This window comes from Xyrauchen texanus, chromosome 1, assembly GCF_025860055.1.
Source record: "Xyrauchen texanus isolate HMW12.3.18 chromosome 1, RBS_HiC_50CHRs, whole genome shotgun sequence".
In the NCBI taxonomy this organism is placed as follows: domain Eukaryota; kingdom Metazoa; phylum Chordata; class Actinopteri; order Cypriniformes; family Catostomidae; genus Xyrauchen; species Xyrauchen texanus.
In genome coordinates this window covers 27,874,687-27,901,968 of record NC_068276.1, presented here as the reverse complement: position 1 = coordinate 27,901,968, position 27,282 = coordinate 27,874,687, and the positions used below count along the sequence as shown (strand labels likewise).

General features: G+C 37.2%; 1 protein-coding gene across 8 annotated transcripts in view; it reads right to left on the bottom strand.

Moving 5' to 3' along the window:
- The window catches only part of LOC127620185 (tight junction protein ZO-1-like), a 162,398-nt gene that overhangs the window by 124,257 nt on the left and 10,859 nt on the right, over positions 1–27,282 (bottom strand). For all 8 annotated transcript variants that reach the window (XM_052093351.1, XM_052093504.1, XM_052093579.1 and 5 more), the window contains exon 2: positions 23,781–23,928. In XM_052093351.1, the coding sequence (XP_051949311.1) occupies positions 23,781–23,928 (148 nt within the window). The remainder of the gene's footprint in view (positions 1–23,780; positions 23,929–27,282) is intronic.

Here is a 27,282-nt window from a genome sequence, read left to right as displayed (position 1 = left end):
CAGTGCATAAAACTCAAGGTCACTTACTCTGAAAAATGTATTAATACATAGAGAATTTGAGAAACTGAAAAGGCAGCATAAATCCAGATGAAATGAAAATGAAAAATTCCTTTGATAATTTGTGGATGAGCAACCTGTATAAAACACACTGTAGCAGCATAGTGAGAAGTCACCATGTCCCAGTTCCTCTGTCCTAAAGTCTAAACATTATTAACCATTTTCTCAAAATGGACCAAAGTACATTACCCTTACTGTCCATGAGAACTTTTCCTGTATGAGACTTTTTCTTTATTGTCCTCTCTCTTTAATTTACCAGCAAATATCTGTTATGAAAGAAAGAAAGAGAGAGGTGAGAGGGTATATACAGTATAGATAAAATCCCTGCTGGCAGTTGCTGTAACATCAATTGGCGTTAATTAAATCATCTGGCAAGTGCTCTGCCAGGCAGCCAGGGCAACCTCAGCCGCTGCCACACAAAGCCTAAGAATATAAGCACAGTTGTGAGGTCTACACGTGCTTCATTAACGTCATTGCACACCAAGTGCCGTCTTCTCCACTACACGTCCCCCATCAGGGTACAAGAACACTTCCAAAACTAATTTAAAGCACCCAGCTCCACACAGCATGGCAAGCCTAATCAAATTAGCAGCACTTCTTTATTGAGTGCGGCTCTCAAGGCAACCCCAAATAGATCAAAAGACGTAACTACAACTCTCAAATGCAGTGGTGAGGGTGAAGGACAGAGAGTTGGAGCAGGGGAATGTGCTTAAACTCTTCTTAATATGGTGCGATAGTATGCTGTGTGTTTACCCAATATTGATTTACAATGTGGTGGAACTCTTCCCTCTGCAGGCCACTATGAAAAGTACAGCCAAAAGGATTGAACATCTACTGTTGCCCATGGAACAAGAAAAAAAAAAAAACACATCCCTGTGATATTTAGTGTGATTTTATCAGTACTCACAGATACCTTTATTTTTACACATTTAAATTTGTATATAGATTTTTATATATAATTTACCAAGCATTGTTTGCCAAATTTTAAGCTACTGTGTCAGGAAAACATAGTATCATGTTCTCTGTGGATAAAATGACATGAAAATGAAAACAGTTGGAGTAGTGTGTTTTTAGTCTTGGTAAATATTAGTATTGGATACGCATAGGAAATGTAGGAAATGTAGCTCATGGTCACACTTGAGATCAACTGAACATAACCATAATAATGTTTCTGTGAGTGTGTGCCATATTTTAAAAACATAGTTATTAATTTTAAACACAAAAAAGGGCAGGAAACCAGAAGCCTGTGTTATATGTCGTCTCTCCTGCTTTCTTCTATAATGCAAGCACTACATTTGGTGTATTAAACAATCTGTAGGCAGTCAAGCAGACCCAAATGAATCATGACAGGGTCTAATATCTTTTGCGTCTAATAAATTATCTAAGTATTGATAAAGAGATTAATCAACCGTACAGATCATAAACGTGGCTGGTAATAACTGAAGTGTTAAAGCTGCAGCACAGAAGGACCTATGACCTTCAGTGTGACAGCTTTTTATTAAACCTGTAATTGCTTTAGCCTGTGCTTAAGGAAATAGTCAATATGTGCTGCCTGACTCCATAGTAAATGGCTTGGAATAGACAGGTCTCCATTCCTCTGTTTTATTTTTTTGTTCCTTTGTTCAAATTCCCATCCTACACCTATCTTTCATTCTCTTTCTCCCTCTTGCACCCTCTCTCTCACATACGGAGTCACACAATGACAGTTTCTGGCAGACGATCACAGAAGAGCAGCCAGTGTATTTACTGACTGAAGTAGGTCCAGACAGCAGCCCACTGGTCAGCTCTGCTCACCCTCTATAAAAGGTTTCCATTAGACCCCATCACTTCCTTTAAACTCCTTCAGAGCATGCTGTCAGAAAGGAGCCTGGACAAACCCTTCTCTTATTTAATGGACTTTGGCTGAGGAGGCATGATGGCAATATAGGGAGCATTCCGCCACAGGTAGAGGACAGAAATAGCAGCTCTGATCCTAATGGGGCACAGCAGAGGGGATGGAGCATGATGAATCAAGCCTGAGGGCGTGGAGTCCACGCAGGGTACAGAACACATAGCTCCAGATAGTGAAAAACACACATTGTTTGGCCATGAATGCTAATACCAATCAAGCACATTTGAACACCTACACGGGTTGTAGATAATATGTGATGCTTCCATCCACATTCTCATTCTTGTGCAAACGCTAATTATTTAAAAAGTGCAAAGCTATTTATGTTGATGTACATGACAACAGAAAATGAAATATAATCCATGGCTAAAATTATTTTCAAGTATCATCACACTATGTTTTTATCTTTGTCATCCATTGGTCAGCTCTCATGAACATTAAAGTCATTTGTGAAACAGGAAACCCCAATAGGAAGAAAACACTCTGGGTGCAACAAAAACATTTAAGTGTTTAGATGTCTTAATAGGAGACATTTCTCTCAAATATGTGGAAATCTAACAAATCAATCATTCATTCCAAAAATCATATAGGAAAAATACAAAGAAATTATATTTTGCATGAAGAAAATTAAGCCTATTTTAGAACCATTTCGATTTTTTTACAGGGTGATATTATTTGACAATTATAATTTTTCTCAGTTGCTTAGACACAATTCCTGGAACAACTCACCATTTTCTCAAAGCTTCACATACAATTTTAAAATCTCACACCCAACAGTACAAACATCTAACTTCTCTGTCCCAATTCAAATGTTGCCCTCAGACAACACACACAAGTGGTCAAAAATACAGAATACATGACTGTTTGTCACAACACTGACAATCCAGATAACCCTTTAAGGAACACCCTGGCGAGAGAAATTCAAAACAGTACTGTAATACTGTAAATACCTCTTACATTAGTGGATAAGGGAATACTACTGTATATGCTGTTTTGGTCAAAAACCTGAACTTTGAAATGTCACACTGACAGAACATGTAAGGAAGAGTGCATGCACAGTAAATTACCCAATTTCCAAAAGATTTATTTCCAAATGCAGCAAATGTACAGGTTACTCAGCATCAGCATTCACATCAGCTTGTCTCAGGCCTGGGTCAGGCCATAATATCTCATCAACGTCACACATTATGTTTGCTCTCGCCAGGCAGTGTGGGAAAAATGCCCTTGTGTGCCTTAGATAACCCTGGATAGACTCCAAAGACACATCACCACAAGTGTCCAAAATTGCCTCCAGGAGGTTTTGCTGTGCGTAGGGGTTGCGGTCATAAACTTTTATATTCAGAAATGGGAAATATGCTGGCAAAAAAAGAACGGTGAACCTGGGGTGGTCATTAAACCAGGCACGAACCAGAGCAGCCCGATGGAAACTCACGCTATCCCAAATGACAACATATTGTGCTTGCTCTGGTTGCCATGGCTCCCCTTCCTGTTGATAACTGTTATTGTGCAGCTGATCTAGTAATTGAAGGAATCGTGCTGTGTTGTATGGACCCATTTTGACATGGCAGTAGAGGACGCCACGATTGCTGATGGTTGCACATAGGGTGACGTTGCCTCCCCTCTGGCCAGGAACTTGTATGATGGCACAATTACCAAGGATGTTGTGCCCCCTTTTGCACCTTTTAGTTTAGAACCCTGCCTGGACTATGAAGATGTATTCATGTGGGTCAGCCACGTCATCCAGCTCAAAGATTCTCTACAGAAGTTAAAAAAACAACACATTTTTATGTACTACAAATACAATAATGTAGTGTACTACTATACTGGAATGAAAGATTGTGTACTGCAGTTACTGTAACACATTACAATACCGTACTGTATTGATATGCTGGAGACATGGCCATACTGTAACAATTCTATACAGTATAGCAATTACCTGCACATATTAGAATCATTGGTCCTTAACTCTGTTTGAATTCCTTTCAAAAGGCACATGGTACAGCTGCTTTGTCCTTATGTGGTTCTTTCTGAAAGATCCGGTCAATGGTGGAAATGCTGCTGCTGCTGACAATTCCTTGGAAGACTACCTGGTCTTCAACTATTTGGATTTGAATTTCCCTAAGATGGATGGCATTATTGGCAATCACCATATTCACCATGGCAGTCTCCTGCTCAGCTGTGAGAAATCTCCGCTTAATTCCATTAGATGGCCACCTCTCAGTTATGCAGAAATAAAAATTTTACCATTACTGACCTATGGTCATCCATTACTGTGATAAAAACTACAATAAGAACAAAGTTGAGATTCAGTCTATATGCACTACAACATTACATGTATCACAGTAACAACAAGGTAAATTACCTGTTTTCCCTTCTGAAAGTAAGGACAATGGATGCAACCATGTAACGGATTAGGTTGGGTTGTACTAGCTGTCCAGCTTCTCTCATAGTACTCCCATGTCTGAGCACATGATGAACTAGGGTGGCACGGATTTCATCTGAGATTACATGTCTTTGTTGATGTCGTCATCCTCTTCCTCTCTGTTGTCTTGCAACTTCTGCATTGTTAGGATCCATTGTTCCAAAGCACATGGACATGCCACTAGGCACTATTTATTGACCCTGCAATTCTGATTGGTGTGTTAACAATTTTGAGGCTTAGTGTTTGCACCTGGAGAAAGGTGTTCTCTTTGAGTTTTGGTTGTGATGACATGAGTTCATTATTTTGAGAGCACGTGTTTGCTGAATGAACATATCGTGAATGATTTATTACACTTTTGTGTAAGTTTTTGCAGAAAGAGTTTTGAATATTGAAACGTGTGTGGAAACAGGTGAATAATGTTTACAGTTAGGGGAAATGTGTTTGTGTTTTTGGGAATGATGTTAGGGTATGGTTTTTTGAGCTACGGGAACCAGTGTTTGTGTTTAAGCAATCGAGCAAAACTGTAAGCACATTCTCCTCTTCCCATTCTAATAACTGTAATGTAACAAAATATAAGCAAAAAATGCAATAGATTATTTATACATTATGATAATATTTGTTGTACTGCCTTTATTGATGCTGACATAATTAAAAATATACTGTATTACAGCTATGAAAATTACCACTGAGAAAAATGGGAATTACATACAAAATTAAAAACAAAACATTTGGACGCGTTATTGTCAAAGAGAATTTGGAGGGAATCATTTTTAAATTAATAGTTCACCCAAAAATTTAAATTCTCTCATCATTTACTCACCCTCATGCCATCCCAGTTGTGTATGACTTTCTTTCTTCTGTTAAACTAAAATAAGATTTTTAGAAGAATTTCTCTGCTCTGTAAGTCCGTTCAGTGTAAGTGAAGGGGTACCAAAATTCTGAAGCTCCAAAAGCACATAAAGGCAGCTTAAAAGTAATCCATTTGACTCCAGTGGTGAAATCCATATCTTCAGAAGTGAAATGATAAGTGTGGGTGAGAAACAGATCAATATATATTGTTTTACTATCAATCTCCACTTTCTCATTCTACTTCTTTTGTTTTTGATGATTCACATTCTTCTTGCATATCACCATCTACTGGGCAGGGAGGATAATTTAGAGTAAAACTGGACTTAAATATTGATCTGTTTCTAAGGCTACGTCCACATTAATCCGGACACACATTTCGAGTAAACTTCCCACCCGCCACCTTTGAAAGAATGCAGTGTTGAGGTTGTACAAAGTAAAAATTGTCTTTCACAAAGCTATCAATGTGGATATCATGCAGAAAAACGCTGCTACAACATGGGCCACCACTTTGATTGTTTTGGATTGAATGGAGCACATGACTGCATCACATGAAAACAAATATGTCATCGTATTCCAATATCTAAAATTTTCCAGTCCACGGAAGTCTAAAAGGTAGTAAGAATGATGCTTTTTCAAACGAAAACACATTACTGAGGATGCAGTCAAACTCACACCTATCATATTGCTTCTGAAGACATAGCTTTAACCACTGGAATCTTAAGGATTAGTTTTATGCTGCCTTTATGTGCTGTTTGTAGCTTAGAAATGTTGGTACCCATTCACTTGCATTGTAAGGACCTACAGAGCAGAGTTATTCTTCTAAAAATCTTGTGTGCCTTCTAAGTCATACACATCTGGGATGGCATGAGCCTGAGTAAATTATGTGAGTATTTTTATTTTGGTTGAACTATCCCTTAAATCTTCATTGAAATAATGTCACAATGCAAAAGAATTCTTAGTGGTTCTAAACTAGGCATCACTTTTTTCATGCAAAATATAATTTTTATTATTTATACATTTTTTGATCTACATGTTCTTGGCATGTTTTGGAGAGAGATTTACAAAAAAATGATTACCTTATAAAATCAGTGAAGAAATAGCAAATATTTTTGTCATAAGGAAAGCATAAAATTGCTTAAAATGAGGAAAGCAACAAACCTCTAAATATGTGCTACAGCTCACATTTCATTCACCTGCACGGTTGCTTTTTTAAATCACAAAACAGCCCTGTCATCCTTTACTGAGGTCAGATATCACCCACATCAGTGGATGTGTAAAAACTCAAAGGAAGAATGAATATGTGAAGGTAAGCGGTGTAAAATGCTTAGGATTGTTATTTGTCTGTCGCCTCTAAATAAAACATGAAGCAGCCCAGCACTGCTCATCAAACTGCTCTCATTCCCTTGCAGTTCTTCCCTGTTGCTGTATAACAGACTTTCACAGAATTAAATTGCTCAGTTTAATTCAGGAGCAAAGGCGAGCTAATATGAATACATTTGTATGCGTGGAGACATTCCCATCCTCAGTTGAGTAAGGTGAATGGGAAAGAGCTTATTTAATATAAACAGTGTGCATGCCAACTCTCCAAATCTCTGTACTTCCCCTCTGTTTTTCCATCTACATCACTTTATCTACCCCCTCCCCCTTTCATTCTATCATTCTCCTATGCTCTCTCCATTAAAAAAGAATTTGCCGAGAATATTTTTCACCCCCCTCTGCTATAGGCCAACTGTGTTTCCATAGCAACAGACTAAAAGACTCGATTCCTCTGGCTCACACAGAATCAGTGGTGGCAGGCACATTTCAGGGGCGAGTGAACCTGTTGATGATTGATGTTGAGCTCACATGCAATTGTGCAGTAAATGCATTTTAAACAAACCCAATGGACATGCATTGCCTTAATACACCCTTAACACTATGCACATATTGTAACATAATATTATATCATATTGAAAAATGCAATTACAGGGTGGTAATGACAAATTGGCCTCAATTCTCTGTTTTCTCAGGTTTCCAAGTATCATGCAAAAAAGTAAACGCACTGTGTATATATTAATAAGCTAAGCAGCATCTATGCTGAAAAAGGTAAACATGTGAATGCATACAGTTGAAGACAGACGTTTACATACACCTTAGCCAAATACATTTAAACTCAAAATTGATTTTTCACAAGTCCTGACATTTAATTGTAGAAAGCATTCACTGTCTTAGGTCAATTATGATCACAGCCTTATTTTAAGAATTTGAAATGACAGAATATTTGTAGAGAGAATTATTTATTTCAGCTTTTATTTATTTTATCACATTCCCACTGAGCGAAGTTCACATACACTTTGTTAGTATTTGGTAGCATTGCCTTTAAATTGTTTAAATTAGGTCAAATATTTTGGGTAGCCTTGCACAAGCCTCTTATAATAAGTTACTAATAAGTTATTTTTTCCCATTCCTCCAGACAAATCTGTGTAACTGAGTCAGGTTTGTAGGCCTCCTTGCTCGCACAAACTTTTTCAGTTCTGCCCACAGATTGTCTATCAGATTGAGGTCAGGGCTTTGTGATGGCCACTCCAATACCTTGACTTTGTTGTCCTTAAGCCATTTTGCCACAACTTTGGAGGTCTGCTTTGGGTCATTGTCCATTTGGAAGACCCATTTGTGACCGAGCTTTAACTTCCTGGCTGATGTCTTGAGATGTCGCTTCAGTATATACACAGAATTTTCCTTCCTCATGATGCCATCTTTTTTTTTTATTGCACCAGTCCCTCCTGCAGCAAAGCTACCCCCAAGCTTCACAGTTGGGATGGTGTTCTCTGGATTGCAAGCCTCACCCTTTTTCCTCCAAACATAACGATGGTCATTATGGCCAAACAGTTAAATTTTTTTTCATCAGACCAGAGGATATTTCACCAAAAATTAAGATCTTTGTCCCCATGTGCACTTGCAAACTGTAGTCTGGCTTTTTATGGTGGTTTTGGAGCAGTGGCTTCTTCCTTGCTGAGCAGCCTTTCAGGTTATGTCGATATAAGACTCGTTTTACTGTGGATATAGATACTTGTCTGCCTGTTTCCTCCAGCATCTTCTCAAGGTTGTTCTGGGATTGATTTGCACTTTTCGCACCAAACTACATTAATCTCTAGGAGACAGAATGCGTCCCCTCCCTGAGTGTTATGACGGCTGCGTGGTCCCATGGTGTTTATACTTGTGTACTATTGTTTGTACAGATGAACATTTTGAAATTGCTCTCAAGGATATTTTTTCATTTTATTTTTCTGAGGTCTTGGCTGATTTATTTTGATTTTCCCATGATGTCAAGCAAAGAGGCACTGAGTTTGAAGGTAGGCCTTAAAATACATCCACAGGAACACCTCCAATCAGAAGCTAATTGGCTAACTGTCTAAAGGCTTGATGTGATTTGCTGGAGTTTTCCAAGCTGCTTAAAGACACATTTAACTTAGTGTATGTAAACTTCTGACCCACTGGAATAGTGATATAGTCATTTAAAGTGAAACAATCTGTGTGTAAACAATTTTTGGAAAAATGATTTGTCTCATGCACAAAGTAGATGTCTTAAATGACTTGACAAACCTATAGTTCGCTAATATTAAATCTGTTTAGTGGTTAAATAATTAGTTTTTATGACTTTAACCTAAGTGTATGTAAACTTCTGACTTCAACTGTAACCGGAAACACACAAACATAGTAAAAAGACACTCAATGAGATCCTACATGACAGAAGTAATGTCTGATCCACTCACACACATCAACACTGAACACACACACACACACACACACACACACACACACACACACACACACACACACACACACACACACACACACACACACACACAAACACTAGGGTTGTTTTATGGGGACTTTCTATTGACATAATGGTTTTTATACTGTACAAACTATATGTTCTATCCCCTACCCCTACCCCTAAACCTCACAGAAAACTTTCTGCATTTTTAGATAATTTAGTATGAATTATAAGCTGTTTTCCTCATGGGGACCGAATGTACCCACAATGACAAAATGTCCCCACAACGTCAAAACTTTCAGGCTTTACTATCCTTATGGGGACATTTGGTCCCCACAAAGCAATAAATACATGCTCTCACACACACACACACACACACACACACACACACACACACACACACACACACACACACACAATCAAAATTCCATCAATTGGCCGTGACATTTGATTTCTCCCCTGACCTTCAGCATGTCCATGTAAAATGTAAGACCACTTGAAGTGATGTCACATCCTTAGGCATGTTTCTAGGGTTCATTATCTCATTTCATACACTGAGTGCTTTTGTTCTCATTAATGGCCCCAAGAATGATCACCAGCTTTAAACGCCTAATGAATCCTCCTTATTTTAATCAAGACCAGAGGAAACATTTTCGGTAGCTTATAATAAGAGCATGTGTTGTGCATTAGTGAGCTACAGCTCAACAGAACAGCATGTTGCACAGAGCAGGAGTATCCCATTAATACCCAGCCTTATTTTTATTCCCAGCATAAGGCTAAAATGGCTCTAAAGGTAAAGTTCATATTTAAAAAAAGAAATAACATAATTTAAACAAATAATATTTTATTTCAAGAGCTTATATGATAAAAGAATGTTTATTTGTTTGTGTTGGGGTGATTTGGGGTTCATTTTGGTGCCAGTCAAGGACAGAAACGAAGGTGGTAGAGCACGGGGGGAGGTGATATCAGGCAGCTCTCATAAATATGTCATGGTATGCTAACCACCGAATGTTTGCTGTAATCTTCAAAATAAGCCTGGTAAACTGCATCTGTTGTTACAGTGAAACATGGGTAGCTGATCCATTCTAATGTGCTGGGATGCTTAGTTTGTTTATTTGTTTGTTTACTTGTCGTGCAGGATGCATTACAGTTTATTCTGTGCAAGCTTACAGTGTGTAAGATTTTTGGTTTTAGTTTAATTGATTTTCTGTTCTGAAAAGGAAATTAGGCACAGTTAGTGAGAGATTAGATATATGCTCCTCAAATACTGAATGAGCTGTACTGCCTGACTTCACTGAGGTCCTAATTCACAGCTGGGAGTCCATCATAACTAAATCAGGGATCAGAATACTCAACAAAAATGAAGCAAAGTGGATAAAGACTGAGCTTTCTGAAAATAGAAAATGATCAGATTTTTTTTGTATTATGATGTTTTATTCCTAATTGTCCAGAATCCCATTATTGATGGATGCAGCTGGAAAATGCTGAATTTAGAGAAGAGTCAATGGTGAATTATTTGCTCAGATTTGTGACCATTTATAGAGATTACAACAATTCATTATATGAGTGAGTTATTGAATCTTCACTTTCACACATACAGTCATTTCCAGAAAAATAACACCAATTTTCAGTTTAGAGATCATGTGTGAACACACCCTATTTTAAAATGTTAACATTACCTGAAAAGTTCTGTTTTGATACTATGTGTGAACAGAGTCGTAAGATTAACTATTTGAGCACATACAAGGTCAGGATGTACTGAAATAAAAAGTCTGAAATCTTAAATCGTGAACAAGCACTCAAAGTGGACAAAACATTTAAGGTCATTCACCTCCAGCTCGTGTCGCATTCTCTGTCTTTCCAACGAAAACTGCACCCAATTGCGCTCAGACTGTTTCTTTCACGATGTGCAACAGCGAAGCAGCAATATTAACTGCAGCGCTTTTGTTGTGTGTCTCTTAGAGTGAGGGCATGTGTTTCCACATGAGTTTGTGATCAGATCGACTTGACAGCCGGGGTGATCCTCAGTTGTTTGGTGTGTGATGCCCGGTTTTTGTATGTAGCCATTTAGTGATACCTAGTATTTTTATATTCTTATCAGATTTTAGAAGTGGTTTAGTGCAATCAAGCCATATAGCACTTCTCTTCTTTAAAGTGAATGAAGAAATTTGTCAACTGATAAAATAACTAACTACATCAAAGAGTTTAAAGGAATTTTTGGTGTTGATGTGTGAATGGCAGCAAAACAGAAAAAAGAAAAGAAAAAAAAAACAGAAAAGGCTATCCAAAAATGTTATCGCAATTTGCCTGGTTTCATGTGTTAAAGTGTCTACTGACTCAACTGATTTGTTAAAAAACTGTGAATTGTTCACGACTGAAACAGATAAATACATTTGTTCACAAACCGATTTGTTCATTAATGGAACACTAGTTCAATACCAGAGTATGAGAACAGTGCAGAGAGTTTTGCCTTTGGCTTCTTTTGGAACTATTTTCTAACAGGCCAATTTTGTCTAAAATGAAAATGATGTTATATTATTTACTTTTTTGTTGAACTGGTGCATAAAATCAATTACATACCTAGAATTGTGCTGTTGGTCTGAATATCAGCACAGCCATGATTACCTGTGGCAGGCTTGCTGATTTTCAGAACAAAAGCACTCTTGCTTACAGTATGTGATATTGCTTACATATAGAACTATATAGGATATATAACACATTTTTCCACCTACAATACTTCCTGCAGATTTCCTGCAGCTCTCTATCAACTAAAAACTCAAGAGGCCATTAAGGCATCTTAAGCTGTGATGAGAAATGACTGACTGCATTTGACAAAGGGCAGAGGACAGCAGGCCATAAGCTCTCTCTTAGGTCTTTAAGCAAGCATTCTTTGCCTCTCCCATACTAGACTGTTCTAAATGATTGATTCCTGTTCTTTGTCCCACATAATTTAGAAGCTATTATGCATTTAAAGACAGATGAAACAGTTGGTGGTTGGCTGTGAATAATTTATCATGGCCTCTGTTTGACAGTGCATATCGCTCCACAGAGAGCATTTGTTTTCTTAATGAAGTTGCTATAATGGTATAAAAACTGGTTGATAATGATTTCATGGTATAATGGATTAAGATTTCATTATGGGTTTTTTTAATAGAGCTCACAGTGCAGGGGACTGAAGACAAGCTATCATGAAGAGATGGCCCTATGAATATATATATATTTTTCAATCTGCATGTTCAGCATCCATCCACTTGTAATTCTGCAGTCATAACATTCAGCCAACCTTTGACATAAGGATGTTGATGTGTTGGTCCCAGGCTGGTGGAGGCTGTCTTTTGAAGTGATACATGATTGACGCCACAGTAAGTCTTATGTGTTAGCTGAGACAGATTACATCTTTTACATCCAAATTTCCTTCTCCTTTTCTATCCCCTTTTTTTACTTGTCACACACAGACACGGACACACACAGGCTTTACTATAATGGTAAGGACTTTCCGTTGAGATGTATTGTTTTTATACTGACCTAATTATATTTTCTATCCCATATCCCTAAACCAAGCCCTCAAAAAACCTTTTTGCATTTTTAAATGCAAATTCATTCTAATATTATTAAGAATGTTTATTAAGCCATTTTCCTTGTTGGGACCATTGGTTGGTTCCAATGATGTGGATGATTTCAGGTTTTACTGTCATTGTGGGGACATTTGATAAGGCGTTGGTATAACGTCAATTGTATTGCGGTCACTAGGGTTGCAACGGTATGAGATTTTCACGGTATGATAACCTTCAGAAAATATCACATTTTCACGGTATCACGGTATTACACAATTACTATTATCAGTGAAATCAGAAGGGTTATTTTATTTTTTTATTTTTGAGCAAACACTTTATTACAATTGAAACTTGAAACCATTTATTTTATTGAAGTATGTGTTACAAAATTCTCCCTTTTGAAAATAAATAAATAGAAAAAATAAGAAAGCTAACAGAATTATAATAAACAGAATTACAAACATGATAACTAGCATGTAACTATAACATGTTATATAACTAAAGCATGTTAGTTTACATGTTAAATGAACTACTAAATGAAAAATAATACTTTTAAAGTAATGTCCTATAATTATTAACAGTTAACATGTACTGTAGGTGCGCGACAGTGAGGCCAGACTGCTCCTGTCTGTACCTTTAACTCTAAATAGATTCTTTATATTATTTCATATGAAACTATAACATTTTGTCAAAATATAACAGTTTCTTTTACTCGTGTAAAATCCTGAAACAAATTTGTAAAGGTGATGGTGTGTAATTATTAATATTTTTAACTATTCTGGTAAAGGTGCCCTCATCTGGCTGTAAGTTGTGCATGGGGGGGTATAAATCTCAAACTGGGGGTGTTTTGTCTCTTATCTGGCAACCCTGAGCATGTTAAATGCTTGTGGAGAAGCGTTAGGTCCCAATGCAAGTTAACTGAAATATCCAATGAAAAATAAAAACGCTTTCACAATAAATGAGCCGCGGGCCACATTAAACCATGTGGAGGGCCTGATTCAGCACGCGGGCCGTATGTTGCCCATGTCTGCTTTAGCTGTTTGCGAGATTATCATTAAATCTACGTCGGCAGTCCTAAATAGTCGATCACTTGGGCGGCTGCTGAAATATCTTCAATTGGAGAACCATGGCATTGCCCTTTCCCTGCTGTCCGAATAGACGAGTTGAGAAACACTGCTTTAACTCACACACTCAGACATTTTCACGCATGTGTGTGCATGTGTGTGTGTCGCAAGTTGACGAGTCTGACAGGCAGACAAGGAATAAAGGAGATGCGCATATGAGATTCTCTGTCCGGTTGTATTTTTTAAAATACGGTAGATAAGCAAATGTACATGGTATGATAACCGACAATCAAACCGTGGTATACCGTGAAACCGGTATACCGCTGCAACCCTAGTGGTCACAAAAAACTAAATTATAAATGTGAATCATAAAATTTTAAAACACACTTTCAAAATATTGTAAAACAAAAAAACTGAACTAAATGTTTCACCATACAACAGACTGACATGGAGGACATGGAGATCCAGATTGTCCATTAAGTTTTTTTTATTTCAGCAGGCAAAGTTGTGTAGTTATGTATATCTGTATACAAACAAAATGTCCATAATTGTTTGAGTAAATAAAACAGGCTACTAATACTGAGAAAAATAACTAATAAAAAAATTAGAATATTTATGCATGACTTTTAATAATAAAAACAACAATAGTAGTAATAATAACAATAGCAGTAGCACAAAACATGTGTCAATACATCGATGGCCATGGCCCTTGATTTTGTATTGTTGACAGAATTTGCCCTTGGTGAAAACTAATTGGGGAACCCTGGCGTAGCCTACGCTGTAGTCTGAAGTTCATCTCTTCAAACAGCTGTGATAGGTCCACTTTAACCAGAGTCCCCCTCCCAGGAATATTTGAGGTAGCATTGAATTTTATCCAAGATTATATTAATATCTATGCATTATATAACATTGTATTTGGACTCGTGACCATTAAAGAAATTGTCTCAATCAGGAGCATCTGCTGTTTTTTTATATTATGTTTGTGTTTCATGAAGTTACAAACGAAACTCAACAAAATATCTCTGTTTACAGCTTATAAACTGTAAAAGCTTTTTTCTCCAGGTCTTTACTTGATATTAATTTGATCAGTGAGTGAAATAATATGTTTGGTACTCTACTCGCAAACTTTCCAATCGGCACAATGATTTGATCGTATGTTTGACGGTAAGTGTTTAGTAAATAATCATATTTCATTAGTTATGGAAACGGAATACTTCTAATTTGTTAGCAAATTAAAAAGCACCTGGCAAGAGTTGGTTATACTGCCTATATGCATTGTAAAGTCTTTAAAACGACACCCATTTTGTGTTATTCAGGCAAGTAGATATTAATTTGACAATTTCTTTTTCAGCACAGAATGTCAAATGTATGCATAATTATTTATGTATTATTATGTAAAAGCAACTCAACAGCAAGTGTACAGTAATATATAGTAGTAATACAGTAGTAACTACATTTCAACAAGATAACATACGTTAAACACATTTTTGATGCTACAATAATTTAATAAATACTTTTGAATCCAGAAATTACATTGCTTGCATTGCTTTTGTTTATTTATGAAACATATTGTTAGCATTTTGGCTGTGTAATCACAGAATGATGCAGACACACCAATGCAGAAATATACATGCTAACCAACATGTTGGCTACTACGTGGAGCCTACGTATGATGCAGAAATATAAATCAGCCTTTACACATCTCCAGTGGATTCTATGTCATTGTCAAATTAACTTGGCACATGTATCACCATTCCAGTAAAGTGACTCTTACTCCCCTCTTTCCATAAAGCTAAAAATCAGGCCACAAGCCAAGATCCTCCACACACTTCTGACAACAAGCGTGAAGTTAATACTCCATCTGTCTTAAGGGGATACTACAAAGCAAACCATCAAGGGTGCATTAGTACAACAGGAAGAGATTTGGCCTTCAACACAAACCTGCTCAAAGCCAATCACCTGCTCCCAGATGAACATGGGAGGATCTGCTGATAGAATATCAAGCAATGGATGCTTATGATTTGAGAGACAAAATGCTGTTGCCTAAGCTGTTTAGCTGATTTATATTCATGCCTGGAAAATAAAAATCCTATTTTGTCAGGAAACACTTTATTTCTACAGTCATTCATTCTCAGCGGAGCATATGTTGCATAAAGTACAAAATTATTCAGTGATTTTATATGGATGCATCTGATCATAGTAACTCAGGATTTGCCTTTGGCAAGCAGAGCTAAGTATAGATCTTTATAAACCAAATAAATACTCCTAGTTTGGCTCTTGTAATTATTCCCTCTTTAATCATTAGCTTTAATATTGGTCATCAGGGGATCTTATTTGTTTGAGTAGACCAGGATTAGCGTCCAGACAGGCTTTAAATTTCCCTGGCCGTTACCCCCTTCTACATCCTTTACATCAGTAATGAATTAAGTTATGTGACCTGCAATGAGACATTTGAAAATGTAGCTACTGTACAGTTTCCTTACGTACAGAGTGCCATCAGCCTCCCACCGAAAGGGTTGCCCCTTCAAGACACTCACACACGTGTACATATACACACACACACACACACACACACATGTGGACACACTTTCGGTCGATACTGCAATTATATGTCAACAGGGAAAAATTGCTCCAACAAAAGTGGTGACAGTTACCAAAGCTCAGGGGAAGAGAGGTTAATTACTTCATATAAAAGGCTAAAGTAAATGACTAAAGACTACATCAAACACCTAGGCACCCCTAAGAGAACGGAAAGAGAGGCCATCAGTGGAAAGCAAATCTGTGTAGTGTTTGAGTTGGCATGTGTACGTTTGTCAGTTAAAGAGGTAAACTAAGTCTACAAAGTAATATGATATGAAACTAATGTCTGTGTTCCAGCCCTCCCAAAGCACTCTATTATAGTGCATTAATGACACATTTGTGTGATGCTGACATTCTGAAAACTTCGACAGTCTTCCTGCCATCGAGGCCTCACCTCCCCGAACATGGGTCTCTTTTGTAAGTGCACATGAGATGAACAGGGCCAGGCAAACAGCTTTCAGCTCACCTCAGATTCATGAGAATATAATGGTTTATAGTGCTTTTTTTTCAAGCAGCTTACCCATTTAATTTGTGAGATTTCTGCTCTAATTTCTCACTCAAATAAACCACTCAGCAAACGACATGTGAAATGTTTTAAAGTTTTCTCTGTGACTTACCTATGCGGTAAGACTCAGATCACATAAGGTAGATTTTTCTGTCTGCAAAAATCACCTTTATGCTCCAAATTTCCGAACTGGCTGGAACTACAGTTGAACACATGTGCAAACATCTAAATGAAACATTATTGTGTTGTGTAAGTATGTGTACATTTGATATGTAAATTGTGTTGTGTAAATATGTTGTTTATTGTAATTGGTATATGTCTCTTCACTGTCATGACTGCTATGTTGCTTGGAACTGCACACAAGAATTTCACCTACGGTTGCACTTGTGTACATGGTAGTGTGACAATAAAGTGATTTGATTTGATCTGAACATTTGAGTACTAATTACATTAATATACTCTTAAAGCTTACCCTAACACCCTGTCTACACCGGACCTGAGTGTTGCATAGTGTGAAAAGCAAATAGATCCTATTAAATCTATAACATTCTCTGCACTGGACGTGTCCATAGCAGCATGTTGCATTGTGTTGCGTAGCGACAGTGTTGTATAAAGTATTAATTTGTCATACTTGAGTAAAAGTAAAGATACCTTCATTCAAATTGACTCAAGAAAAAGTTAAAGTAGCTCATCAGAAAATGACTTAAGTAAAAGTATTAAAATTTACTTAAGTATCACAAGTACAAGTAAATTGCATAAATTACAGAACGGAAAACCCATGGCAACTTATTTGATTGGTGATGCTCATCATTTACTCACCCTCATGCCCAATGTGTTTGACTTTCTTTCATCTGCAGAACACAAACAAAGATTTTAGAAGAACATTTCAGCTCTTTAGGTCAATTCAATGCAAGTGATTGGTGGCCAGATATTTCAAGCTACAAAAAGCACATTAAGGGACCATAAAGTTATCCATACAAATACAGTGATTAAATCCATGTCCTCTGAAGCGATTCAGTTGGTTTTGGGTGAGAATAAACCAAATTGTAACTCATTTTCACTGAATATCTTGCCATTGCAATCTCTAGGCATGATCATGATTTCAAGAGCGATTTCACTTTCTAGTGCTTGATGCATGCGCAGAGCCCTAGATGACGCTATAGGAGGTGTATAGGAACTGATCGCCAAGGAGACTACTAATGTCAAGATGTATAGTCGGAAAAGGAGTTATATTTTGGTCTATTCTCAGCCAAAACTAATTGGATCCGTTCAGAATACATTGGTGAAACCACTAGAGTCTTATGTATTACTCTAAAGCTGCATTTATGAGCTTTTTGGAGCTTCAAAGGTCTGGCCACTATTCACTTACATTGAATTGACCTACATAACAGTGATATTTTTCTGAAAAATATTTTTTTGGTGTGTGTGTGGGTGTGTGTGTGTGTGTGTGTGTGTGTGTGTGTGTGTGTGTGTGTGTGTGTGTGTGTGTGTGTGTGTGTTCTGCAGAAAAAAAATGAAAGTCATACACATCTTGGATCGAATGAGGGCGAGAAAATTATGAGAGAATTTTCATTCGCCGCATTCGATCACATCAGAATAATCATATTGATGGGATGAGTGTAAATGAAAGCCACAGTCCATAAAAAAGGGAACACTGAAGGAGAGAGTTGAGTCATATTAGTGACCTGAACAGAGACTTGTGGGGGTGGGCTCTTTTCATTTGGGCCAATAAGCAACCACCCAAAACACCCTGGCGACTACATAGCAATGTGCTGAAACACAGTTAAAACAACTTAACAACAGCACAGCAGCAACCTGACAACCACCCAGAACACCCTAGCAACAGCATAGCAATGTGCTGAAACACAGTTAAAACAACTTAACAACAGCACAGCAGAAACCTGACAACCACCCAGAACACCCTAGCAACAGCAGAGCAATATGCAAAAAGCATTCAACAATCAAACAAAAGGAAAACATTAATTCTATCATGTAACGCAGTTAGTGTTTACAGGCAATTCATTTCCACTATTCATTAAATTCAGACTGTATTTAATAGGTAGATCACATGTTATCATCATCATCATCATTATTATTGTCATATTTAATTATGGAGAGTGTCTTTCCTCTGATTGCTCATGATCCAAAGTTAAACATCACCAGCTAACAGTTTATGACTGATTTCTATGTTTGTGTTTAAGGAGGATTTTAAAGGGCAAAAAAAGTTTTGATTCCAAAAAGAAAACAAAATCCAGTTTTAAAGAATAGATCAAAACAGATTTCAACTTTTAGTGTGTCTTTTCAGTTACTTATTCGTAATTGCTACAAGTGTTGAACATGTTACATTTGCCAGACTGTCTCCCTCACCCAGACATTTAAACTGTTCTCAACAATAATTGATCAAAATCAGATAAATTCTTCATTTAACTTTCTTTTTATAAGAACTTAAAACACATTTTCAATTAATCTGGTATTAACAGTATGTGTACAATATGGATTTGTTAATATGATCAGGGATGCAAAATCATGAGAGGTGAATTAAGTGAATTATTCAAAACATTTTCTTAAATGATGAAGGTTTAAGTACATTCACTTGGAGGAGGGGCCATTTTTTCAGCTTCAATACGGAACACAACAACATACAAGACGTCCTGCTACAGTTCGTATTTAGAACCACGCAAACCAGGGGATTTTTATGTCGTACCATAGTTATGTTTCCATCCAAGCTGCAAATTTAATTTATGCGAAAAATCTGAATATCGCAAAAACAATGTGCGGATAAAGCCGTGTATCTATCCCTTGCGTTCAAAAGAACAAAATAGTCACTTCCAGAGAAATTGTAGAGACTTTGTGACTATTTTCTTAATAAAAAACTTGCGGTTTAGGACGCACAGGCAAAACATTTTTATAACTATTTTCATGACTGGAAATGACGTGTCACACAGTTCTGGGAGCACTGTGTGTGTGTGTTCCTCCATCATGACTTTGTGGTGTGGATCTATAAGATAGTCTTTAAAAGTATCAATAAACCTGCTCTTCAGGAAAAAAGCGCAAGTATGTGTTTAACTTATTTGCTCTGCAATCTCTATGCAGGCTTTGGATTTTTAGGACACTTGTATTTCAGAATGACCAGGGCCTCGTTTCCCAAAATCTTAAGCCTAAGTAGATCGTAGAATCCATCTTACGATTCATCTTAGTTTTGCGGCCTGTTTCCCAAAAGCATCGTACCTAAAGTGATATTGAAAATGCTCTGGAGTAATCGTACAGTGCTAAGACTCAGACTTATGCAGACACTTGCAGGACAATCTTGAAATTACACCTAATACAATTAAACTAATTTAATATCAGTATATGTATGTTTTATTTTATTATTATTTTTAATCAACAAGGCTAATAATAATGATAATGATAATAATAATAATAAATGCATAAAATATTTAGTCAATATTTGATGAACAGATAAATTCATAAGAAAACAAATAAAAGTGAAAACATTTGTGGACTAGTTGGTAACAACAAAGTGGTGGGATGATTGTTGCAGAGAACTGTAAAAATTACAATCAGAGAGAGAAGGAATAAAGTCAATAACTTGCTGCCGTGCACGAATCGTCCATACAGTATGTTGGCTCCTCATCCTCGTCTCTTCTTGCTCTCTGACACCTAAGGGCACTCTTGCCCGCACCATGCGTTGTGTAGTACTGCACATGTTGTGTAGCATTGCTGTTACAGTTATCACTTTTGGGAGTAAAGAGCAGATCTACCTTTGATTGGTGAATGTCCCTAAAGCGCAGCTTCCACACATCTCCTTATTTAGGGGCTTGTCATTAGCAGGACCGTACACAGGGTCTCTGCTGTCTTCACTGATCCTGGATGCTTTAATCTCGACCCACAGAGCAATTTGTTTTTAACGAAATGTTAAAACGCTCTTAACCACTGAGATCAATCGTTATTGGGAAATGAGGCCCAGGGCAACAATTCAGATGTGATGATTGGTCTGCTGGTTCCTCCAGTTATGAATGAATTATTCAATCATATTACTTTTTTTTTTATGTGCATCTTCTATTCCTGTTAAATTCAACAGGAGTTTATTCGGTAAACATATTTCCATCATGGTTTATGCACATTTCTTCTTATCGAATAACAAACAAATGTATCCACCTCAAATGAGCATATAATCCATGTTATCCATGCGCATGCTGGAGGTTTTATTCACATCTTGGTGTTTCCATCCAGCAGATTTTATGTATCCATTTAATATTTACATTTACATTTATGCATTTGGCAGATGCTTTTATCCAAAGCGACTTACAGTGCACTTATTACAGGGACAATCCCCCCAGAGCAACCTGGAGTTAAGTGCCTTGCTCAAGGACACAATGATGGTGGCCGTGGGGATCGAACCAACGACCTTCTGATTACCAGTAATGTGCTTTATTCCCCTTCTACGCCACCACCACTCTATACATCCCTATAATATCCTTAAATGTGCATAAAAAAGCATTGATGGAAACATAGCTACTGCAAATAGTGACAGTATTGGCAGTTGCACCCGACAAATGATGAGGGCCACAGGTTTCTTTGAGCACTAAGGCTAATTCATTTTAACACATTTTAGCTAATGTGATTTCTGTGTGGCTCTTATTACCTTCAAATTCTCAGGTCCTTGGGTAATGAGAGCCGCTCCTGACTCAAGTGTGTCATGAGAGAGAACCCGAAGAGAACGTGCATCTAAACCATCTCTCACTCTAAACAAACAGCTGTCTGTATGACTGTCAGGAAAGTTAACTATTTCTTTTGTCAGAAATTAAAACTTGTAATCCTGACAGTAATCACACATTTTAGAAAATGTAACTGTAATCTGATTATGATGTTTTTTATGTAACTGTAATGGATTACAGTTGTCCCACTGTCCCCATACGAGAAAATGTTTAGCTCTAGAATTTTTTATTTTTAGCATGTTTTTTAGGTGCTACTAGTTACAAATCAAAAAGGAAAATGGGAAATGCACACATCAGTCATGCTTGGGTCTGAAGTGTATAGTACCCTCTGCCCCATGTAACACTTTTAGCCATGTTTAAATCCATAAAACAGAATTTCAATAGATTTTCTTGAGAAAACTGAACAGAAAATGTAGAAAGAGTCTGCTTTTATATATGAGACTTTACTGGCAGCTCAGTTTAACTCATGTGTTAATTGTGTATGATCTCACACATCCGCACCACAGATGCATACAAATACAGCATGTTCACAGACACATATGCAAATGAGAACACAGACACACGAACAAACACGCACACCCACACCCACACCCACACCCACACACACACACATATGCCTCTGGTCCTTAATAGGTACATATCTGATGTCAGTGAGTTCCACACATGCTCACGTGACTCACATTTTTGCTTTGCAGATCACATGATCACAGAGGTAGTAATCTGATATCATCTGGCAGAAGAGAATATGAATGGGGACATGCCACCTATTCCACTGGTGTCTGTCAGCCTGTGCTTCAGGGATTAAACATGTAAAAGAAAATCTGTCCAATGCATTTTTTTTCTCCTGCCTAATTAAATTAAAGTATCTTAATGTGGAGCTCTGGCTCCTCAGGACTATTACTCTTGCTTTCTGTGCACCACACAACATCATGATCATTTCTCCAGAATGTAAAGAGGAAAAGAAAACAAAGGATGAGAAAAATGTAAAATAATCTGTATCTGAATATATTTTTGTATTTATGTAAAATTCGTAAGATCTGCTTCGATGCCATGCTGACCTGATGGACTGGTGAGAGTCAGTGAGTTTGTGGCCTGTTAATGGTGGCCAGGTCAGTACATGTATGTCCAAAAGCCATTTTCCCTGCTGCTGTATTTTATTTGTACACATAGCCATACATTATAGAAAGATGCAATGCTGTGTCTCACTTTGAGTAAAAATAGCTTGTTTTGATACAAGGGAAAATTTGAAAATGATTAAAAATATACTCTCCTGTGATCATAGTAAATTTCAGCAATAAAGAGAGAAGTAACTATTTCAATCTGTATCTATATTTATCTACAACTTAGGGCACTGAAAAAGCTCATTTTGTTATTTTCACATTTGAACAGATTATTTTAAAGTTATATTCCAGGTTCAATACAAAGTAAGCTTAATCGACAGGATTTCTGGCATAAAGTTGATTACCACAAAAATGAATTTTGACTTGTCCCTACTTTTCTTTAAAAATAAAAAAGCAAAATACTGGGTTACAGTGAGGCACTTACAATGGGGTCAATCCGTAAACATTAAAATACTCAGTGTTTAAAATGTAAATCCACAAGAAGTAAACAATATGCATGTTATCATGAAGTATCGAAGTGGTATACAATTTCCAAAAATGCACATAAAATAAAAGTGTACACTCGCTTGTGGCAAATACATTTTTGGTAACACTTAACAATAAGGTTCCATTTGTTAACATTAGTTAACATGAGCTGAAAATGAACAATTCTTATTAAGCATTTATTAATCTTAGTTAAATATTCATTTCAACATATACTAATACATTCTTAAAATCAAAAATTGTATTGTTAACATTAGTTAATGCATAATGAACTAACATGAACTAATAATGAACAACTGTTTTTATTAACTAACATTAACAAAGATTAATAAATTGTGTAACAAATATATTGTTAATTGTTAGTTCATGATACCAAATGCAATAACTAATGTTAACGAATGGAACCTTATTGTAAATGTTACCAAATGTTTTATTCCATTAGAAGAAATGCACATTAACTATGATGGAAACACATTTACCAAATAAACTCCTATTGAGTTTATTAGGAATACAAGATGCGCTTTAAAAAAGTCACAAGACTGAATAATTCATTCATAACTGGACTAACCAGTGGACCAAACATGGCATCAGAAATGTTGCTCTGGTCATCCTGAAATGAACAGAGAACAGGAAAATCCAAAAACAAAATGAACAAAAATGAACTGTGCCAAAAAGCAGGTTTAAAGACACTTTTGAAAAATATCTTCTAGATCTGCATGGTAGAGTCATTTGGATGGAGGAACATGTAGAACACTATCTCAGTGTGCACTGTATTAACTCACATTGCAGTCCAGTAGGTCCATGCTGTCCAGACTTTTGCTCCTGTGGATGCAACCCTTGACCCTACGCAGTGATGGTTTACCCTGACTCACATCCGCAGCAGGTGGCGCCGCAGCAGAGGCAGTGGGGTCATCTGAACCAGGTGGCATCCTGGAGTGGAGAGACATTAGCAAATAATCATATGGCATGCCGTGGTCCTTAATGTTCAATCAGACCAGCTGCTACCTACATATCAACTGCAAGGTAAAATAATCACTGTAATTTCATAGGCAAGAAATGGTATCTCTTAGTTAACTTGTTTTTGTACTTTTCTTGGATGAATCAGGGTCATCATGGGACATCTTTTGCGCTTCCAACTTTTATTGCAATTTACTTGACCAGTGCATTTACAAGAAATGTACACATCAGAGCTTAGTTGTTGACCCAATGAAAAGCAAGCAGTATCATAAAAGTCTCTCATGTAGCATCTGAGCACTAAGCTAGATTATTATTCATTGCCAAATGAGCATGCATCAAAGGTTTGAGAGCATTTTTCGCACTTAAACCAATATGGATTAATGTTCTCTCACTGAAGGTGTCTGCTAGTGTGAATTAGTGCAAGAAGTCATTAAAACCTCATGACATATTTCCCATGATAGCTTTAGCGTCCTCATAAAAATCTTTGCATCGCTATTACATTTACTCATACTTAGAGTTTTACATTTCGGTGTGCAAGTCATCCAGTACCATTTGTGACATCAATGATACCTCAAATAATACAGTTTACCTGTATTTAGAAGAGACCATGCTTAGCATTTGGGGTGGACTCTTTTGACATAAGCCAATTAGGAACCATCTAGCAACCACTCAGAACCCCCTAGCAAACACTTAGCAAAGGCCTAACAAACCACTCCAAACATTTTAGTACCCGCATAACAACAGCCTGAAGACCAACCCTTAGAATCATTTTGATAATTTATTGAGTAGAAGGTGTAGTCTCACATACAGACACTCAAACACAAACACACACATACATGCCCACAATGACCTATCAGAGGAATAATGGTTTTCATAATAAAGGGCAAGGTATATTTCTCTTGTGTACCCTTCCCTATCATTTTGTCTCCTTTTAAATTACACTCAGTGTTGAGGTGAAATTTCAGGAATGTAGGCATAGTTGGGCTCAATTTCATTTGGCCACCCAGGAACCATCACTTAAGATGAGAAATTTATGAAAGATGCTCTCATGTACACTGTCTAAGTGTTTTACTTTCAGCGCTTTGAGTTCCCTGTCGCATTCCTTTTTTATCTGTGTCTAAGCTAATTCTAATTCTTCTTACCCTCTCTCAACCAATGTGATCACATGGGAAGTCGGCATGCTGTTTCCAAAAGTTCCAGTACCTATGATCGGCAGCAGTATGCCATCTCACTGACATGCCATATCTCCCATCGGACACATTTTGAACGTCTCAACAACAATTACTTTCCTTCATGGCAAGACTGTAACACGTTAGCACTTTGTGTCAGTTGTATGGGAGAACACAGTTCAGTCCCCATTCAAACGAGGAAGTAATCACGTTTGTATAAACAATCATGTGCGATTGTGTGGCATAAGCAGGATTTACACTTACAAAAGTCTCTTTTTCATATTTACGCATTTCAGTTGTAATAAAATTTTCCATCAAATTTAATTGAGTAATCTTCAATGGTGTGTATATTATAAGTGCGAATAAATGAAAATAAATAATTTTAAACATAACAATATAGTTTGGAAAATGGCAACTGAAGTAATTTCATGCTTAGTAAAGTTGGCCTTGTTTAAATAAATCTAATTCAAAACATTTGTTTTTGTTAATGGTTGATACTAATTTTTAAGGTGGCCAATTGCTAATGTAGACATGTTTCAATTTAATGATAGAAGATATGACTTTTGCAAAATTGCGGACATGAACCATTATTTAACAAAATGTTTCTTCTATATTCATGTGAATCTAAATGTGCCCTATCCAATTGACTTTTGGTCGATTTTGGAACTAACACGTGGCGGAATAGCCACTACTGTTAAGCATAGTTATCAGCCAATGCTGATAATCGCAAAACAGCTAAATATTAGTAGATTTATCTGCCTGTCAGTTATATCAGTCTCTCACTTGTATTGTATTTAGCACAAACAATGTGGCATAAAAATATTCCACTTTAGCATTAGGAAGAGTAGTGTACATGGAATAGGTGGCCGTTCTCTAAGTATTCTGTACACTGACATAGTGATCTAATAGGTGCCAATATGACAAAAATTTGACATTTTCTCTAAACCCAAACAAACAAGCCACTGCATCTGTGAAATGTCAAGATCTACATGTATCTTCTCCACAGCAATTTTCTGTTTCCAATGTAGGAGCAGGCTGAGTTATAGTAGCCTGGCTGTCTGCGTCCTCTCCTTTTCAACTGGTGATCTGGCTGATACACGTGCTCTCTCTCTCAACAACTCCCCAAAGCAGAGGGCAGTCTGGCCAAAGTGAAAGCCTTGGATCCCATTCACTGCAGTGAATCCCTCTGATTGGCAGACAAAGCAGCAGAGCTGGACTTCTTTCCTGTGACCTCCACACTGTCCACGATCCCTAGAGGATTTGCACTAAACCCAAGAGCACTGCATTCAATATGGACCAGCTTCTGTCGCCACCAGTCTCTCTCTCTCTCTCTCTCTCTCTCTCTCTCACACACACACACACACAAACTTTTTCCTGTGATTCTCTTAAAGGGATTGATTAATTCTGTACTAACCAGATGCCTTCTTTGTGTACTCGAGTGGAAGAATTAAATGACAAACCAGAATGGATTCACCTGTTCTTGCTCTCTAAACAAGCATGAAAAGCCTTCATAAAAACAATTATTGCACTGAGATATGTAACAGTCAAACCAATCAAATCAAACTGCCTCTCACACTGAATCCAAATGGAAAATATAGCTACAGGCAGCAATTATGGAGCAAAGCACAGCCTACACTGTAGTAAGCGACAAAGCATTGTGAAGATAGAGCTTTGTTTCCTGTTTGGCATTGGAGTTGTTGACTTTGATTGTACAAAGATGAAGAAGGTGGAAACTGAAAATACCCTGCCCAATCAAGACGAGTCATTTTCCTGGTTTTGGGTTTAAAAGTTATAAGTACAACAAAAGTCCAAGGTAAGACCAAAGTCCAAGTCCGTAGCAAGGGGCAAAGTTGGGTCAAAATGCAAAGTCAAATGCTGAGCGTCTATCACTCTCTTTGGGGCTCTAGCATGACTTTGCAAAGTGAAAATGTCTAAGCTGAGCTAATTTCTAGCCTTTGGGAGGAGGGCTGACACAGGAGAATATTACAAAGTGAAGTGTCCTTTCCTTGGCCCTTAAGAGTAATGCACTAAATATTAAGCAGTCTGCCCTGTTTATCCACCCCACTCAACTTCATAATACACAGAACATTTCCTTCAAAAGGAAAAACATGGAGTCACGACTCCTCCAAGAGGTGAGCTTCATGAATGTTACATGAGG